This window comes from Mus pahari, unplaced genomic scaffold (genome assembly GCF_900095145.1).
Source record: "Mus pahari unplaced genomic scaffold, PAHARI_EIJ_v1.1 scaffold_9495_1, whole genome shotgun sequence".
Lineage (NCBI taxonomy): Eukaryota > Metazoa > Chordata > Mammalia > Rodentia > Muridae > Mus > Mus pahari.
Window position 1 is genome coordinate 23,997 of NW_018393050.1, and position 19,920 is coordinate 43,916.

A 19,920-nucleotide genomic window follows, 5' to 3' on the forward strand; every position below is an offset into this window, starting at 1 on the left:
TCCCTAACCCACCCACTCCCACTTCCTGGCCCTGGCATTTCCCTATACTGGGGCATATGATCTTCATAAGAACAAGGGCCTCTCCTCCCATTAATGGCTGACTAGGCCATTCTCTGCTACATATGCAACTAGAGACACAGTTCTGGGGGCGGGGGCGGGTCCTGGTTAGTTCATATTGTTGATCCTCTTATAAGGTTGCCTACCCCTTTAGCTCCTTGGGTATTTTCTCTAGCTCCTTAATTAGGGGCCCTGTGTTCCATCCAATAGATGACTATGAGCATACACTTCTGTATTTGCCAGGCACTGGTATAGCCTCACAAGAAGTAGCTATATCAGGGTCCTGTCAGCAAAATCTTGCAGGCATATGGAATAGTGTCTGGGTTTGGTGGTTGTATATGGGATGGATCCAGGCTTCACCAGTGCCTGACAAATACAGAGGTGGATGCTTGCAGCCTATCTTTGGACTGAGCACAGGGTTCCTAATGAAGGAGCTAGAGATAGGACCCAAGGAGATGAAGGGGTTTGTAGCCCCATAGGAGAAACAACAATATGAACTAACCAGTACCCCCAGAGCTCCCAAGGACTAAACCACCAACCAAAGAGTACACATGGTGGAACTCAGGGCTCCGAGTGCATTTGTAGCAGAGGATGGCCTAGCTAGTCATTAATGGGAGTAGAAGCTCTTGGTCCCGTGATGGCTCTGTGCCCCAGTGTAGGGGAATGCCAGGGCCAGGAAGCTGGAGTGGGTGGGTTGGTGGTCAAGGGGTGGGAGGAGGGGATAGGGTGTTTTCAGGGGAAAAACTAGGAAATGGAATAACATTTGAAATATAAATAAAGCAAATATCTAATAAAAAAGTGAAAAAAATATGTAAAAAAGAAAAAAACTACAGTGTCCTTAGGCTTAGAAGCTTCAAATTAAATTCAGTCTCCAGACTTTCTTTTATTATAGTTTATGTCTGTAGTCGGGTATATGAGCAAACACATATAAGGATCCTATGTAGAGCTCAAAGAATATCTTTCATGAGTCAGTTCTCTCCCTTTACCAGTAAAATATGTTTTACATTACAAATTATTACATTCTATCTATCTATCTATCTATCTATCTATCAATCTATCTATCTATCTATCATCTATCTACCTATCATCATCTCTCTATCTACTACATGTGCATGTTTGCCCCACATTCCATGAATTGCATATATAACTCAGAGGACAAATTATGGGAGTTATTTTCTACTTTTGCAATGTGTACAGTTATCAGGTATAGCAGTAAACTCCTTTACCATATGACCCATCTCACTAGTCTGAAATATGGCTGTATTCAACCTACTAAAGGTGTCCAGTCTAAATGTTATTTTGTGAAGTTATTCAATGAGAACAAGTAGGGACACTTAGTCTCTGCCTCTTCTACCCTGACAAGAAACTGCTGTTGAATTTGGATACTATTTCTAGTACCTGGAGGAAAAATAGTTGCATGGAAGACTGATAGAAACCAAAATTTCCTCAAACATAATCTTCACCATGAAATTTCTTATAAAGAAACAACTCTATTCACTATTCTATGATATTAATACTATGGTCTTTGTGCAGATATATCTGAAGATACCAACACTGGTCATTGATAATTCTCCCCAAATCATCCAAAACAACTAATACTACATTAATGCATCAATTTAATACATAATGAATTAAATTTTCTGAGCGATATTTACCTCACAATCATTTGCCCTGTGACTAATATGTCACAGTAACAGTTTCACAGATAATGAACGTCCATCTCATTGCTCAACATAGAACTGTTACTTAGGTATTTTCATGAACCCAATTGTACACTTGGGTGAAAACTATTGTCTACTTTTAAATTAAAGCTTAATATTGCTTTAGTATTTTCCTAACTAGTTCATTTCTTATACCTCCAATGTTAAGACTGCACTGCCATAATATTTTCTAAAACAAAACTATGTGGTTCAGAATGGTTTGTTGGAACTTGCTAATATAAACTATGTATAAAAACCTAGAAGTGTGTCGAAGAGTCACAGAAATGAAATAATAGTGAGATTTTGACCCAATTAAAGCACACTGAATATGTTTTACTACAAGAAGCATAGCATATGAAGAGTTTATATTCTAGCCCAGTAAAAGAAAAACTTTCAGTTTACTTACTCTAGAAGTTGATATCCCAATAAACAAAATATCATAGAAAAGAAGCCAAATGACTGAAGAATTTCCTCATAGCTTCCTTCATGTCCCTGTTCCTCAGACTATAGATAAAAGGGTTCAGCATCTGGGGTACTACAGTATACATCACTGATGCCACTGCAGTCTTCCTGGATGAATCCATAATAATAGATGTAATATATACCCCAAAAGCTGTCCCATAAAACAAGGATACAACTGACAAGTGAGACCCACAGGTGGTAAAGGCTTTGTGCTTTCCTTCTGATGATGACATTCTCAAAATAGAAGATATTATGTGAACATAAGAAAAAACTATTCCAGAGATAGGAATACCAGTAAATATGCATGCAGAAAGATAGATCAATATGTTATCAACGAGAGTATCAGAACAGGCCAACTTGAGAATCTGGGGAAGTTCACAGAAGAAATTTGATAATTCCAGGTGTGTGCAGAATGACAGTCGGAGCACCATAAGGATGTGCATCAAAGAATCAACAACACTAATGAGCAGGGACAATAGAATCAGCAGGACACAAAAACAGGGTTCCATGATGACTGTGTACCGTAGGGGGTGACAAATAGCAATATAGCGGTCATAAGCCATTACTGCAAGGAGACAGTTTTCCATGCCACAAAAAATTAAAACAAAGCTCATTTGAGTGAGGCAGCCTTTGTATGTAATGCTTTGACTATTTTCATTTATGTTCACCAGCATCTTTGGGATTGTGCTTGTGCTTAAACAGATGTCATTTAAGGACAAATTGGAGATAAATAAGTACATAGGGGTATGAAGATGGGCATCAGAGATGGAAATCAAGATTATAAGAAGGTTTCCCAGGATGGTGACCAGATATATAGAAAAGAACAAGCTGACCAAGACAGGTTGCAGTTTTGGGTCTTCTGTCAGTCCCAGAAGAAGGAATCCTGGAAAAGTTGTTTGGTTTCTCTTTTCCATGTTGTTCATAAATCTGACAGAGATGATGATAGATGGAAATATCAATGACAAGTTTGGATAAAGTTTCCACACCTAAGAACTTTTTGGAATAGTATCTCTAAAGTCTGAAGTTATATTTTAACAATCAAAACACTTGCTACAGAAGCATGAGTCTCAGACTTCTGACCTCCAGAAACCAGCATAAAGACCAGGTTGCTGTAGCAGCTAACCTGTAATCCAACTTTAAAAGTCTTGAATGCATGTCCTTAAAAATTAACTGTGTGAACAAGGTCCTAGTCATGAAGCTATATCAACAGAGCAGACTTTTCATGAGGGATTATCACAGACTGCCTCCTAGCAGCAGGTATGTCCCTGAGTGATTTAAATCCAAAGCTCTTCATTAGAGCTGCATTGGCTTCATCATTTTTACCTCAAGAGTATACATCCTAGGAGACTATAGAGAGCAAATTTGTGTTATGTACTTTATGGTAACAGGATCCCATCTGATACTATTGAAATATATTGTTTCCACTTCCTTCCATTGTGCAGGCTTTGAATATATGCTTTATATTTATATTAATTTCAACTTATTTTCATGTTTTATGCCAACCCTTTGCATGGTAGAATTTTGTGCTATGTAAGATTATATATATATATATATATATATATATATATATATATCCCTCAACCCTTAAAAATCTCTCGAAATGGGCACTTAATAATTCTCTCACCTCTATGGATGTTCCTAATGAAACACAAATATCTGAAGATTCAAAGTTATAATACCCAAGTTATAATGAGAGAAACTATGTAATGGTTGTCCATTTTGGTCTGGGCTACCTAACTCATGATTGTTTATAGGTCCATTGACTTCACTGTAAATTTCATAATATATATGTATATAATATAATATATATTATAAAAATGTAAAACATCAGATATATTACTACTCAAGTTTCATTACTGTTTCCAGAATTTTAACTGTTTTTTTTATCATATTTTCTACAGGAGACTAAAATTTACAATACCTGAATATTGATTACTAATATATTATGTCATGTTAAAATTTTCTGTGATATTTTTAATATCTTTCCCAATTTTATCATAGAACATTTAATATTTATTATCCATCACAATGATAGAAAGTATTGAAAGTATATTTATTAATATGAGATTTTAATGGAATTAGAAAATTAATCCAATGCAGATTTGGTTAGAATTTAAATTTGACTAAATAGATTTGTCCAATTCTCCATGGTAACATACATTTTACAAATACCTTTATGAATTTTGATGTTCCATAAATTCATTTAAGCCCATTTTACAAATATATTCTCCCTCAACTCTTTTAAAAATCTTTCCAAATGGTCACTTGATAATTCTCCCACCTCTATGGATGGTCCCAATGAAACACAAATCTCTGAAGATTCAAAGTTACAATACCCAAATGAGAGAAACTATATAATGGTTGTCTATTTTGGTCTGGGCTATGTAACACATGATTGTTTATAGGTCCATTGACTTCACTGTAAATTTCATACCTTCAGTTTTTCAAGGATTAATAATATTTGTTATGAAAATATATTATAGTGTGGGGCAATGGGCTATGCACAGACAGTCTGGTCTCCAGTCGAGTTTAGGTCTGAACCCCAGTAAAACCCAGCGGTGATAATTCTCACCTACATAGGATGGAAGGTGTTCCATGTCTCCTGGACCCCTGGCTCCTGTCAAAGTTACTGCCCCCACAACCACCACAAGAGAGGTGTGGCTATCAGCAATGTAGGAACAGCACCAATCCTTTCCACATGCAAATGAAGTTTCCCTCAAACTCTCAGTCCAAGCCAATGAGAGGTACCTGCTGTCAAACCCTAAATACAACCAGGGAATTAATGGTATTCAAGGACTATTCCTTCCTCTGAGTCTTTTGTTCTAAGAGCTGTGTGTAACACTTGGGAAGAAATCTTCTCTCCCAAAGAGCCACCCGAGGTTCTGCTGCACTCCTCACTAGACTGTCAACTTTTTGTTGGCCCAGCCAAACCGGACTTAGTTCAGAGTTGCTCAGAGTTACTGAGCCACCTGGAAGGCATGGCAAAGAATTTGTCCTCCTGCCTGCATTCACTTACTTTAGCTGGAACTCTCGAACCGGGCCTGGACAGAGATCTCTGTGGAAAACCACTGATACCCAGATGCTGCAAAAAAAAAAGGACCACAATTGGGTCCTCAATCTACAGGAAAACTTGAGGTTCCAGTTACAGACAAGCAAGGAGTTGGGAAGACGGGGTGAAAAACAGATATGGACACAAGGGATTTCTGTATCTGGGTGTATTTTTTTTCAAAGCAAGCACCAGACTTTTAATACAGAAGGAAAATAAGACAGCTAGGTGAATACATCCGCCAAGGTACATCGACACAAAACAAAGAAAATGCATACATAAAAAGGTGGCAGGAGCCAGGCTGTGTTTACAACTGAGAAAAGGAACAACCCTTAATTAAGATCAGCTAAACACAGGAGCCAGGTGAGTGCTCTAATGTAATGCTAGTCTATTGTTAAACCCACCACCAGGGTTCCTTTAGTAAATACCTGATTATCCTATTCCTCTGGGCCTAGTAAAAAAACCTGTACCAGGGGAATTCCATTTTACTAACCCTTTCATGAAACCACAACCCACCTATTTCCTTTATCATTTAACTTATCATACTTCAGAACTCAGAGCTGTGAGGCCAGCATCTTCTTGTGAATCTCTAATAATAAATGACATGGGCAAAGCTGGCAGCTAGTGGCTAGAAAGAGTCAAGTTAACCCTTAACTCAGTAGTTCTGCTAGCTTTCTGCTTCTGCACATTGCACAAAATGACTCTCCTAAGAGTCCTAGTACTTATTTGACTTAGTTTTATTAATATAATATTTTACACATTCTATACTTACTATCCAGGAAATAGTCCCCAATGTGCAAAACTTAATTCATAACTAGAATAGTTTTATTCTTTTTCTGGGTTCCCAATGTTGGCTCTATTTCATTTTCTAATAATTTCTTCAAACTTTCTTTGCAAGTCAAGCATTAATCTGGAACTATCATTGAGCAGTTATTACATTGTTTCCAAGACAAGAATATACAGCATTCACATGGGCCATAAGCACTGTGCTGTGCTGTGCCCCATGCCTCAATTTTTAATCCTTTTAGAAACATTACATCAGGGAACATCTAGTTTCACAGAATTCACCAGAGCAGGAGAAAGAAGTAAGAACATCAGATATTGTAGAATAGTTATACACACCAAGGCCAACTGAAAAGCAGTTATGCACAAATGAAATCTATACAGCCATTGTCCAAGGCTAAGTTTAGGAGAAATGGCTTTAACAAAAGAGTTCATCTGAACTAGAGCTAGAAGGTCCCATGTATGTCTTCTGTGGTTCAGCACTTGTCTCAGGAGCCCTCAGTCATATGAGATTTTTGGAGGAAGGCAGCTTTTGTCTGTAGATCCCAGGAGATGGTGCTGTGTCAGATGGATTGGTGGCAGCAGGCCCCGTGTGGAGATAGACCTGTAGAGTAATTATAACAAAGGAGCAGAACACCAGCAAAGCATTTCTGTATAGGGTGAATAGCAAAACTTACATCTGCAATAGGTTGCTTAGGAGCACATCACAGTCCGTTGTGGATGGCTAAGGAAGAAAATGAAATACAGCCAATAATTTTTTTTTTTTGGTTTTTCTTTTTTTATTTATTATTATTTTCTTTATTTACATTTGAAATCCTATCCCGAAAGTTCCCCAGACCCCCAACCCCGCCCCTGCTCCCCTACACACCCACTCCCACTACTTGGCCCTGGCCTTCCCCTGTGCTGGGTCATATAAAGTTAAGACAGGGTTTCTCTGTATAGCTCCGGTACAGCCAATAATTTTGTTGAGAACTTTTGCATTGACATTTGTCTGAGGTACTCTTTTTTGGCTGGGTCCTCCTGGGGTTTAGGTATCAGAGTAATTGTGGCTTCATAGAATGAGTTCGGTTGTGTTCCCACTGTTTCTATTTTATGGAATCGTTTGAGGGAAATTGGTGTCAGGTCTTCTTTGAAAGTCTGGTAGACTTCTGTTTTAAATCTGTCTGGTCCTGGGCTTGTTTTGGTTGGGAGGCTTTTAAAGGACTTCTTCTATTTCCTTGTGTGATATGAGCCTGTTTAGGTAGTTTACCTGCTCTTGATTTAATTATGGTATGCATCATCTTTCTAGAAAATTATCCAGTTCATGTAGATTTTCCTGTTTTGTTGAGTATAGGCTTTTATAGTGGGATCTGATGTTTTTTTAATTTCCTCAGTTTCTGTTGCTATGCCTCCCTTTTCATTTCTGATTTTGTTAATTTGGATATTGCCTTTCAGCCCTTTAGTTTGACTAGCGTTTTATCTATCTTGTTGACTCTCTCAAAGAACCAGCTTCTGGTTTTGCTGATTCTTTGTATTGTTTTCCTTGTTTCTATTTGGTTGATTTCCACCCTGTGTTTCATTATTTACTGCCTCTAATGCTCTTGGGTGAATTTGTTATTTTTGGATCTAGACCTCTCAGATGTGCTGTTAAGTCGTTAGTCTAAGATCTCTCCAGGTTTTTTATCAGGTCACTTAGTACAATGAACTTTCCTGTTAGCACTGCTTCCATTGTGTCTCATAAGTTTGGGTATGATGTGTCAATATTTTCATTAAATTCGAGGAAGTCTTCATTTCTTTTTTATTTCTTCCCTGAGCAAATTATCATTGAGTAAAATGTTCAGCTTCCACATATATGTGGGCTTTCTGTAGTCTTAGTTGTTCTTGAAGACCGCCTTAGGCCATGGTGATCTGACAGGATGCATGGTATTATTTTAATCTTCATGTATCAGTTGAGGGGTGTTTTGTAACCAATTATATGGTCGATTTTGGAGACAGTACTATTAAACAGGGTGTCTTCTTTAAGTTCAAATATTTGAAGAGGTAAATTTTCATGGATGAAGAGAAGGCAGAAACTAGAAAATGGAAACAAAATTAAATGAATGACGATTTTTTTTTCCAAAATGTCATTTGGATATATACTACTTTAGAATATTCCTTAAATATATCTCTATTCATATAATGAAAGTGTCAAAATGGAGTCATTGTAAAATGGGGCAGAAATCCCCATATTACACAGCAAATACTAACAAATAAAAATCTTAAGAATAACTTACTTATTTTGGAGAAATTTGGAGTTATTTCAAAAAATGAGAAATAGTACATTCTATGGTCAGTTCTTTTGTTTACCCACTGACACTTGAGGATAAGTTCCTATTGCTGAACATGGGAGAAATCAAGTTGGTACAGATGTGAATTTTTTTTCTCTATTGGTTGGCTTTCATAATGATGGAAGGTGCTATGCATGCTATTAGAGAAGAAAAATCATGCCCAGTCTTATTAAGGTGTAAACCCCATGTGCAAAATTAACAACAGGCCCTGCTTGTCATGCTCACTGATATAAAATTGGCAGTGAACTGACCAACTATTTTATCATTAGATTCAAAAACTGGTCTATGAGATTAAATTTGTATTTAACAAAATTACTTGACCAAGAACTTATATAGATATATGTTAGTCTTAGCAAAGAATTTACTATTATTATTTTGCTAAATGGACATAGTACTAAGCCGATTCAAAGTAACTTTGAAAATTTGATTAAGCCATCATCAGAAGATTCCTCTTGCAGTGGATAGAAATTAACTCAGAGTCCCTCAGCTAGACAATGTTCAAAGAGAGAGCCCTTGTAGAACTGTCTTATAGGGATGCTCCCACGAATTCCATTCTGTCATAGCTTAGGAAACTGCAGAATAGCAGGTGAAAAGATGGTAAAAGCCAGAGAGAGAACCTTCTATACATATTAGAACCGTTGTACATATGAAACTCCCAAAGATTGTGGCACTATGCACAGTGCTTTCTCAGGTCTGTCTCTGATGGGGTAACATTGCTAAGAGTGGAAGAGGACAAAAAAATTACATCCTAAACCAAGAAGCTATTTGCAATGGATAACAACTTACAAGCTAAAGAAGTAACTTTCTCTAACAGAGTATTAATGGGTATACAAAACACTCTTAAGGTCAGGTTTCATAATCAGTAGTAGATGGCAAACACACAATAACCGCAGAAGTACTTTGGCAGATTTAATCTTGTCTCAAAATGTATTAATGATTTATCTAGGCAGTTATTTCTTTTCTTTTTTCTTACCCTACAGTTCTTGTTTATACATAGTGATTCTGATTTGTGTATTATTTTCATTTTTATTTAGTCTTCTCTCATACAGTACCTTCCAATCAGAGCCTTCCCTTCCACTCCTGTCTTTTCTAATCTTCATATCCCCTCTCTCCCGGATCCACATGTCCTCTGTTTCCTCCCATAGAAAATCAGATTTCTCAGGAATATCAATGAGACACACTAAAAAAGTTGCATAAGACTATGCACAAACACTCAAGGCAAGACAGAATTAAGAAAGGGATCCCAAGAGCATACAAAAAAAACAAACCAAACCGAAACAACAACAAAAACAAAAACAAAAACACAAAGATACCCCTTCTCCCACTATTAGTTGTTCAACAAATACCCAAGAGGAACAACAGCATATGCAGAGGACCTAGTGTAATCCTATGCAAACTCAATAATTGCAGATTCTATTTGATTTGTAGGTCATGTTCTCCTTGTATCCTTGAGCCTTCTGGCTCCTTAAATTCTTCCTCTTCCATTTCCACAGCATTCCTGACCTCTGTCTATGCTTGGCTGTGGGTTTCTGCATCTGCTTCCATCAGGTAACTTAAAAGGCCTCTCTGTTGACAACTGGATTAGGCACTCATATATAAGTATATAGCAATATTATTGGAAAGCATTTCATTGACTTTTTTTCTGAGAAGTCATATTTCATTCTACCTTAAGTCATTAAGCCATACAGTTCCTCAAAATATAGGCGGTGTTGATCATGGGCTTAATCTCATGGTATGAGTCTCAAGGTAAATTAATCATTTCCTGACTACTCCTATAATCTTTGAGCCACCATTATTCTATTATATTTTTCAGGCAGGATAAATTTAAATCTGAAGGTTTATAGACATGTTGTCTCCTCCTCTGCCCCCATAAATACTTATCAAGAGATTGTCAAGCTGTAGAATTAATCTTTATAGAACTTGTCACATAAACTATACAAACAGTTTTGATATGGTCACATCTTAAGATTTGCTGTAAACATGGAATTGATATTGAGCCATTGGTTTTCTGTTCATTAAAAAAAAATTTCTCCTATGTCAATGAGTTTAAGGCTATTTGCCACTTTCTCTTTTGTATTCATTGTATCTGGTTTTATGTTGACAAGCTTGATCCTCATGTATTTGAGTCTTTTGCAGCATGAGAAATATGAATCTATTTGCATTTTTCTACATGCAGACCACCAGGTAAACCAGCACCTCTTATTTAAAATGCTTTCTTTTCCCCAAGTTTGGTTTTGGCTTCTTTGTCAACTCTAGTGTCCATACATGTATGGATTTTTTTTCTGGGTCTTTGAGTTTATTCCATTGATTGATGTGTCTGCCTGTACCAATTCAGTGTGTTTTTACTACTATTGCTCTGTAGTACACCTAGACATCAGGGATGATGATTCCTCCAGATGTTTAATGTTGTTCATAATTATTTTGGATATCCTGTGTTTTCTCTTTTTCCATATGAAGATGAATATTGCTCTTTCATGGTCTGTAAAAAAATGTATTTGAATTTTTATGAGAATTGCATTAAATCTGTAGATTGCTTTGATAAGGTGATAATTATCGCTGTGTTAATCATACTGATCCATAAGCATGGTTTATCTTTTCATCTTATGAGATTTTCTTTGATTTATTCCTTGATGAACTTGAAGTTCTTGTCATATGGATATACTGTTTGCTTGGTTAGAGTTACATCAAGATAATTCATATTATTTGTGACTATTGTGAAGTGTATTGTTTCCCTAATTTCTTTCCCATTCTTTTTACCATTTATATAAAGGATGGCTACTAATTTCTTTGACATGTATGGTATGTACTCACAGATTAGCAGTTATTAACCAAAAGATAGAGAATACACATGATATATTCTACAGACACTAGGAAGTTCAAGAAGTAAGTTCCATGTGAGGATGTTTAAATCCCACTTAGAAGAGGAAACAAAATAATCATGGATGGCGAAGGGAGGGAGGGACCTGAGTGGGAGGGGGAAAGGGAGAAAAATATCAGGATCAAGTATGGGGAGAGATAAGAGAGATTCCCAGAGGGCCAGGAGAATAAATAGAAATATACAACTGCTGGTGTTGGAGGCCTGTGGGGTAGGGTGAACCTCTAGGAAGTCCCAGAGATCTGGGATAGAGGGCACTCCCAGGAGTCAATGTGCATGACCTTGCCAAAATACCTAACAGTGACTTTATGGAACCTGAAGAGATCATCTCCAGTAGTCAGACAGGACCCACAGTGGAGGAATGGTGACACCAGCCTACCTAAAACATTCTTGACAAGAAATTGTTCCTGTCCCCCCAAAAAGGCAGGGACAAAATGAAGCAGAATTGAAGGAATGAAAGAATTGAAAGAATGGCCAATTTGTGACCCACCCAACTTGTGGTACAGTCTATGGATGGGCACCAATCTCTAACACTATTATTGATGGTATGTAATGCTCTCAGACAGGAGCCTAGCATAACTGCCCTCTGAGAGACTTTATAAGCAGCTGACTGAGACAAATGCAGATACTCACAGCCAAGCACTAGATGAATGTGTGGGACTCCTATGGAATAGTTAGGGGGATAATTGAAGAAACTGAAGAGGATGGCATCCCCACAGGAACACCAACATTGTAAACCAATCTGTGCCCTTGGGAGCTATCAGAATCTGAGTCACTAACCAAAGAGCATATGTGGGTTGGGCTGAGACCCTGGAACATGTGTAGCAGAGGGTTGCAATATATGGTCTCAGTGGGAGAGTATGTACCTAATCCTGTAGTGACTTGATCCCTCATGGCGGTAAAGGCAAAGGAGAGGGAGGATAGGAACAGCTCTGCAAATGGTGACTGGGAGGGAGCTAAGCTTTGTAATGTAAATAAATAAAATAATTAATTAAAAAGAAATTCTTCTCAGAATATAGCACCATACTGAAATTTGCCTTGAAGTTCTAGGAACAATAAATAAAAATTAAAAGACAATCTATTTTAAATTTAAAAAGACTATTTCACAACTAAAATAAATGAATTTTGCATTTATCAAGCAAAAGATAAACTTTCTTTTCTACTTTTCATCTTTTCTCCAGCATACTGCCTCTCTCATAATGAATAATGTTGTGACGGAGAGTTAAGGTCAACAAAAGAAAATTAAATAGGAATTATGAGGGTTACATGCATCAAGCACTATTTAAGACTCCTTTACCTAATAATTTTTCATGAATCTTTTATACCTCCACAGTTTTTTGTAGTGTTTAATTATAGTTAAATATGCAAAATTATATAAAAATTTCAAGATATACAGCATTATAGTTATACATTTATAAATATTATAGGATTATAAAATCTATAATTTAACACATCCATTATTGATATACAAATTAGAAGTCCACCAATTTAATATGGCTGGTGATATGTATTTCTTCATAATGCATTATTCGATATACAATCACAATCAGATCGTTTCTGGAAAATATCATACTGTGTTACCTCTACCCACTTCCTTAGAAGCCTATGCATTAATTAAGAAACTGTCAGAAACTTGAAATCCCAAACTTGTGGTTTTTAGGTTCAAAGGTAAAGATGATTCTGATAATCAATTCCATAGGTAATCCAATCGCTGTTCCCTTCTGTCCCAAGCTGTATTTATTTCATATCATCTAACTTCACCTTCCTAAATGTTTATATGGCAAAGTCATATAATGATAAGATAAGTAAGATATATAATAAGTCATATAATGATATGTCATAGAATGATAAGACATATCTTCTTTTTCCCACATATAAAGGAAGCCACAGGTTGGAAATCAGTGTTTGAGAAAGTACTTTTCATTATTTTATTGTCACTCTTGTTTTTGTATAAGACATGGAAATTTTATAATTGATAAAGCATGTCTTAAGTATGATTTTTAAAAACGTATTTATTTACTTTATAACCCAATATCAACATTTCCTCTCCTCCCAGTACCCCTTACTGAAGGCAAGTCCTCCCCATGTGCTATGCCCCCCCCTTTTGAGAAGTGTAAGCACCCCTCTGTGTGTCCCTCCCCCTACTAACAGTAATCCTCCATTTCTCCTCTGCCCCTCATCCTCCACCTCCACCCACATATACCAAGTCTAAATACATACTCTCCCTATGAGATCAGACAATGAAGCCCATTTAGTGATGCAGGAATGTAACAGGCTCAGGGGGAGCCTATGCTACAGTTGTTGGGGAGCTGCATGAAGAACAATTGCCATATCTTCTACATATGTGCAGGGAGCCTATATCTAGCCTGTTCTCCTCTGTCTTCATCAGGTCCCTCAGTCCTCTTCCCAACAATTCCATAAAATTCCCCAAACTCCATCTAATGTTTGGCTGGGTATCTCTGCATCTTTTCTCATTGGCTGATGGGGGAGGGGTGTCAGATCAAAAGGGCAGGTATGTTAGGTTCCTGTCTGCAAGCATAAGAGAGTATCATTACTAGTGTCAGGGATTGGTTCTTGTTTGTGGAATAGGTCTCAATTTGAGGTAGTCATTGCTTCCACATTTCATCAGTCTCTGCTCTTTGTCTCTGTACATCTTGTAGGCAGGAAACATTTTGGATAGAAGGTTTTGTGAGTGGGTTTATAGTCCTGTCTGGCTATATAAAGTGGCTACTTCAGAATCCACATCCAGCACTTATAGGAGTCTCAGCTAGAGTTTCTCTTGTAGACTTTCTGGGACCTTTCTCCATTCCACGTTTCTAGCATGCCTTAGAGATTGCCCCCTACCTCTGCTGATCTCCCTCCTTTCTCCTCAACTCTCTTTACATACACTCAATTGCCCAGTACAAAGACACAGGCTAACAAAATGTTTTCATAAACAATATTTATTATTCTGCTTCATATAAGAATCACATCTCAGCAATAAATATAGTCATTATCTCAGTAAAAGGGCTGAAAAACAGTTTTTCCAAACAAACAGACCCAATAAACAAGCTGCAGTAGCAATTCTAATATCTAATGAAATAGACTTTCAATAGAAATGAATCAAAAGAGACAGGGAAGGACACTTCATACCCATCAAAGGAAAAATCCACCAAGAGGACATCTCAATTCTCAACATCTATGCCCCAAATATAAGGGCACCCACATTAATAAGAGAAACATTACTAAAGCTTTAATCATACATAGAATCCCACACATTATTAATTGGAAACCTCAACACCCCGTTCTCACCAATAGACATGCCATCAAGACAGAAACTGAACAGAGAATAAAAAAACTAACAGAAGTTGTGATTCAAGTGGACCTAACATATATCTATAGACTATTTCATCCAAATACAAAAGCATATAGCTTTTTCTAAGCACCTAATAGAGTCTTCTCCAATATTAGGCATATAATCAGTCACAAAGGAAACATCAATTGATTCAATAAGATTAAAATAACCCCATGAATCTTATCAGATCACTATAGATTAAACCTGAACTTCAATAACAACAAAAACAACAGAAAGCCTGCATAGTCTTGGAAAATTAATAAGTCGCTACTCAATGAAAACTGGGTCAGGAAAGAAATAAAGAAATTAAATAATTTCTAGAATTCAATGAAAATGAGGGTACAACATACCATAACTCATGGGACACTATGAAATAAGTGCTAAGTTCGTATAAATAAGCGTCCTCATAAAGAAATTGGAGAGTTCTTATGACAACAAATTAAAAGTACATCTGAAGGCTCTAGAAAACAAGACATAAACACACCTAGGAAGTATAGGCAGCAGGCAATAATCTATGGTGGAATGATGTGTTGTCATTTGTTCCTGAATGGAGTACAGCATAGACCATTAGAATAATAACACAGGCAACAGCAATGAATACTTAGAATTAGATAATATAGCTACTCATCCAGCCCATGTGTCTTCAATTATACATTGAAAATCCAGAATTGACTGTCATAACAAGACATAATATAACTTATATGATGAAAATCTTTGTTTAACTTGTTTAAACTATCTTGAGTGTTGGTTTTGTTATCTGAGCTAAAAGCATAGCACCTAATACCAGTAATCCCTAAGTAGCTAGCACTGATGGAAAACATTAAATATTTGTAAAGATATTGCTTCATATAATATCAATTTCCTCCCTTGTGTTGTCTTATGGTTTTACATGGATATGCTTTCTTGAATATATTTAATGTCTTGGCTCTAAACTTGATAATAAAATTAATTTAATTGAATATGAGCACATCTGCAACTTTCTATAGCACAGAGCCAGGGTATTTTCAAAACCATAGGGGTCTCCTGAGAAAAATGAGACTTTAGTAACATGAGGTTTTCAGATTTGGCATGCAAGGGGTTAGAAGTAAGGCCAACTGAGAATGAACCTAACTAACTGTCTATTTTGACATAACACACAAGTAATTTCTACATAACCATCTTATACCTATGGGTTATTAGTAAGTTCTAAGTCTGTAATACATATTGATACAGTTTGTGTTACCAGATTTGGGGTAACAGCCTTTTCACTCACAAGATAATTCTTTCACATGTATATATCAATCCAATTAAAAGAGAAAATTAATATTGGAATGCAGAAAAGTGATGTTTACTGCATGCATCGACAGTGAGAGACTGACAGTGAGATCAAGCAATCCCTAAAATCCTCTTATGAGTACAAAATTGAGGCTAAAATCTAAATATTAGCTAAGAAATAAGCATAACTGAGAATTTAGGCATTCCATTGCTTATCAGTGCCTCAGATCTAAATCCCTCCAACTAGGTCATCACATTTTAGCTATTTTCCAATCTAACCAGAAAAAAATGTTTCAATCTCAATAATGCATACTGTGGAGGAGGACTTTTAAGTAATTTTGATGATAAATTATTTTCCTCACTCATTTTCTTTCCTTGTACTCTTCACAAATATATCCCCAGATCTCTCAAAAAATGCACAGCCTGTATCATAGACAAATATCTGTAGGCAACTAAAAGAATGCTGAGTGTAGGAGAAACAGTTTTCCTCAAAAAAAAAACAAAAACAAAACAAAACAAAAAAACAAAACACGCACAACGTTTGTTTATCAAATACTATATCAGCCAGAAAATACACACACAAATAACATTGGATAGACTAATAAAAGCAGAACATTTAACTGTATTCTGTTAGAGAGGGATATGAAAGCATACATTAAAACATCTTGTGATTTTGTTTTTCACTTGATTTGCATGATGGACTTCTTAACAAGTAGAAGACCACTGTTGAGCCAAATAGATACTTTTTCCCCAAATTTCTTTACCTAAATAAAAACTTCATTAAGATTAGTAGACTGACCTCCTTTTCAATGGTTGCAATGTATCAAAAATATATATTGTTTATACCATATGTTCTGAATACTGTTTTCCCTTTCTACAGGCCTTTAAGTCTTTCTCCAATTCCTCTCCCATTCAATCTATATTTTTCTCTCCTGGGAAAACAAACATGCATCTTAGAAATAATAATACAGTAAGGTAAGTTAAATCAGGCAGATATTGGAAGATAAAAAAACTGGCCAAAGGAAAAAAAAACAAAAGAAACACATATAGGCACAGAGATACAAATTGTCACACACAGGAATCCCATAAACAAAGAACTTGAACCATTAAACTTAACCTAAGAGGTTTTAGAAAATGTCCTAGATTGTTAACATTATAAAACACAGACGCTCCAGATTTGTTGTTGAGTTCATTTAGTATTAGCAATCTACTACTAACATGAGGCTTATACTTAAGAGTGACTGTTTCTCCAATTACTCTTGATGGAGGAAACTAAATTTTTATTTTTATGTAATTATTAATTAGAGATTAATGCATATAGAGTAGACTTCTCCAGGGTTTGTTAATGCTGCCTCACAGTCTTTGGGCTTATATGTATCATAGTTGTCTTTAAAAGGCCTTGTTTCTTTGTTGAACATCATGACTTCTGTCTCTTAAACTCTCTCAGCCTTCTCTTTGGGAGTGTTCCATATCCCTGAATAGAGCGATTTGACTGAGATATCACTTTTAAAGCACCATTTTTTGAAGTATCTTACTGTCTTCATGATGTCTGCTATGAATCTCTGTGTTAATTCCACCTGTTGTTAAGAGAAAGCTTCCCTGATAATGGCTGAGAAAAACACTGATCTGAGAGTGTAGCAGAATATCATTAAGAATCATTTTATCAATACATTCTTTAGAAAGAATGACAATATTTGGTTTTTACATTTTTGTTAATTCAAACTGTTTGATGTGGGTTCCAAATCATTGAATGGGCCTTTCCTCATATCAAAATTTTGGTCCAACAAGTTTGGAACACTATTATATTAGCATATCTCACAGGAAGGATACCATTGTAAATTGAAGGTTTTATGCCAGGTTTTATGTTTACATTTCTTTTTTTTTTTTCAATTTTTTTTTATTAGGTATTTACTGCATTTACATTTCAAATGCTACTCCAAGGTCTTCTATACACCCCGGTTCCCCTACCTGCCCACTCCCACTTCCTGGCCCTGGTGTTCCCCTGTACTGGGGCATATAAAGTTTGCAAGACCAAGGGGCCTATCATCCCAGTGATGGCTGAATAGGCCATCTTCTGCTATACATGCAGCTAGAGACACGAGCTCTGGGGGTACTGGTTAGTTCATATTGTTCCACCTACAGGGTTGCAGACACCTTCAGCTCCTTGGGTACTTTCTCTAGCTCCTCTATTGCAGGCATTGTGTTCCATCCAATAGCTGATTGTGAGTATCCATTTCTGTGTTAGCCAGGCATTGGCATAGCCTCACAAGAGACAGCTATATCAGGGTCCTTTCAGCAAAATCTTGCTGGTGAATGCAATAGTGTCTGCATTTGGTGGCTGATTATGTGATGGACTCCTGGGTAGGGCAGTTTCTGGATGATCCATCCTTAGGTTTCAGCTCCCAACTTTGTCTCTGTACCTCCTTCTATGGGTGTTTAGTTCCCAATTCTAAGAAGGGACTAAGTGTCCATATTTTGGTCTTCATTCTTCTTGAGTTTCATGAGTTGAACAAATTGTATCTTGGGTATTCTAAGATTCTGGGATAATATCCACTNATAAGTGAGTGCATATCATGTGAGTTCTTTTGTGATTGGGTTACCTCACTCAGGATGATACCCTCCAGATCCATCCACTTGCCGAGGAATTTCATAAATTCATTCTTTTAATAACAGAGTAGTATTTCATTATGTAATTGTACCACATGTTCTGTATCCATTCCTCTGTTGAGGAACATCTGGGTTCTTTCCAGCTAATGGCTATTATTAATAAGGTTGCTATGAACATAGTGGAGCATGTGTCCTTATTATCAGTTGGGAAATCTTCTTGATATATGCCCAGGAGAGGGATTGCTGTATCCTCAGGTAGTACAATGTCCAATTTTCTGAGGAACCGCCAAACTGATTTCCAGAGTGGTTGAACCAGCTTGCAGTCCCACCAACAATGGAGGAGTGTTCAACTTTCTCCACATCCTCATCAGCATCTGCTGTCCCCTAAATTTTTTATCTTACCCATTCTGACTGGTGTGAGGTGTAATCTCAGGGTTGTTTTATTTGCATTTCCCTAATGATTAAGGATGTTGAACATTTTTTGAGGTGCTTCTCAGCCATTTGATATTCCCCAGTTGAGAATTCTTTGTTTAGCTCTGTGCCCCATTTTTTAATGGGGTTATTTGGTTTTTCTGGAGTCCATCTTCTTGAGTTCTTTATATATATTGGATATCAGTCCCCTATCTGATTTAGGATTGGTAAAGAACCTTTCCCAATCTGTTGGTGGCTTTTTTGTCTTATTGACAGTGTCTTTTGCCTTACAGAAGCTTTGCAATTTTATGAGGTCCCATTTGTAGATCCTTGATCTTACAGCACAGGCCATTGCTGTTCTGTTCAAGAATTTTTTCCCTGTACCCATATCTTCAAGGCTTTTCCCCACTTTTTCATCTATAAGTTTCAGTGTCTCTGGTTTTATGTGGTGTTCCTTTATCCACTTATTCTTGATCTTAGTTCAAGGAGATAAGAACAGACTGATTCACACTCTTCTACATGATAACTGACAGTGGTGCCAGCACCATTTGTTGAAAATGCTGTCTTTATTCTACTGGGTGGTTATAGCTCCCTTGTCAAAGATCAAGTGACCAAAGGTATGTGCGTTTGTGGAGAGCAGGTGTGGCGATGATGTCAAGATGGCACCTGGGACTCCTGACAAGTCTTATGACTAGCACCTGATTTCCTCCCACACCCGAGTTTAGCTATGTCCACCATGTAAGGTGCACAAGTGCACCATTGACACAAAATCAGGCCAGATGTCACAGACCTATGAACTGGGGCTATGTAAAGTGGACTGAGGGGGTGGAGTCATGAGGGGATAAAAGCTGCTGCTTTGGGGGATAGAGAAAGACATTCTTTTCTTGCTTCTATGCTGTAAGGTTCCTGAATAAACCACTTTGAGAAGAACATTGTGTCATCGCTCTTTTCTGCAGGTCAGAGACATAAGCAACATGGGTTCATTTCTGGGTCTTCAATTCTATTCCATTGGTCTACCTGTCTGTATCTATACCAGTACCATGCAGTTTTTATCACAATTGCTCTGTAGTTCAGCTTTAGGTCAG

The 19,920-nt window shown here is 36.9% G+C and overlaps 1 protein-coding gene across 1 annotated transcript; it reads right to left on the reverse strand.

Annotated features, from left to right (window-relative positions):
- Positions 1-2,194: 2,194 nt before the first annotated feature.
- LOC110315332 (olfactory receptor 7G2-like) lies at positions 2,195-3,157 on the reverse strand. The gene has a single exon (XM_021189413.1). It carries the CDS (start codon positions 3,140-3,142, stop codon positions 2,195-2,197), a length of 948 nt encoding a protein of 315 aa, XP_021045072.1. The 5' UTR covers positions 3,143-3,157.
- Positions 3,158-19,920: the final 16,763 nt, after the last annotated feature.

What these genes read in the sequence shown, in the direction of transcription:
- LOC110315332 (XM_021189413.1), bottom strand. Translation starts at nt 3,142, where the DNA reads ATGAACAACATGGAAAAGAGAAACCAAACAACTTTTCCAGGATTCCTT.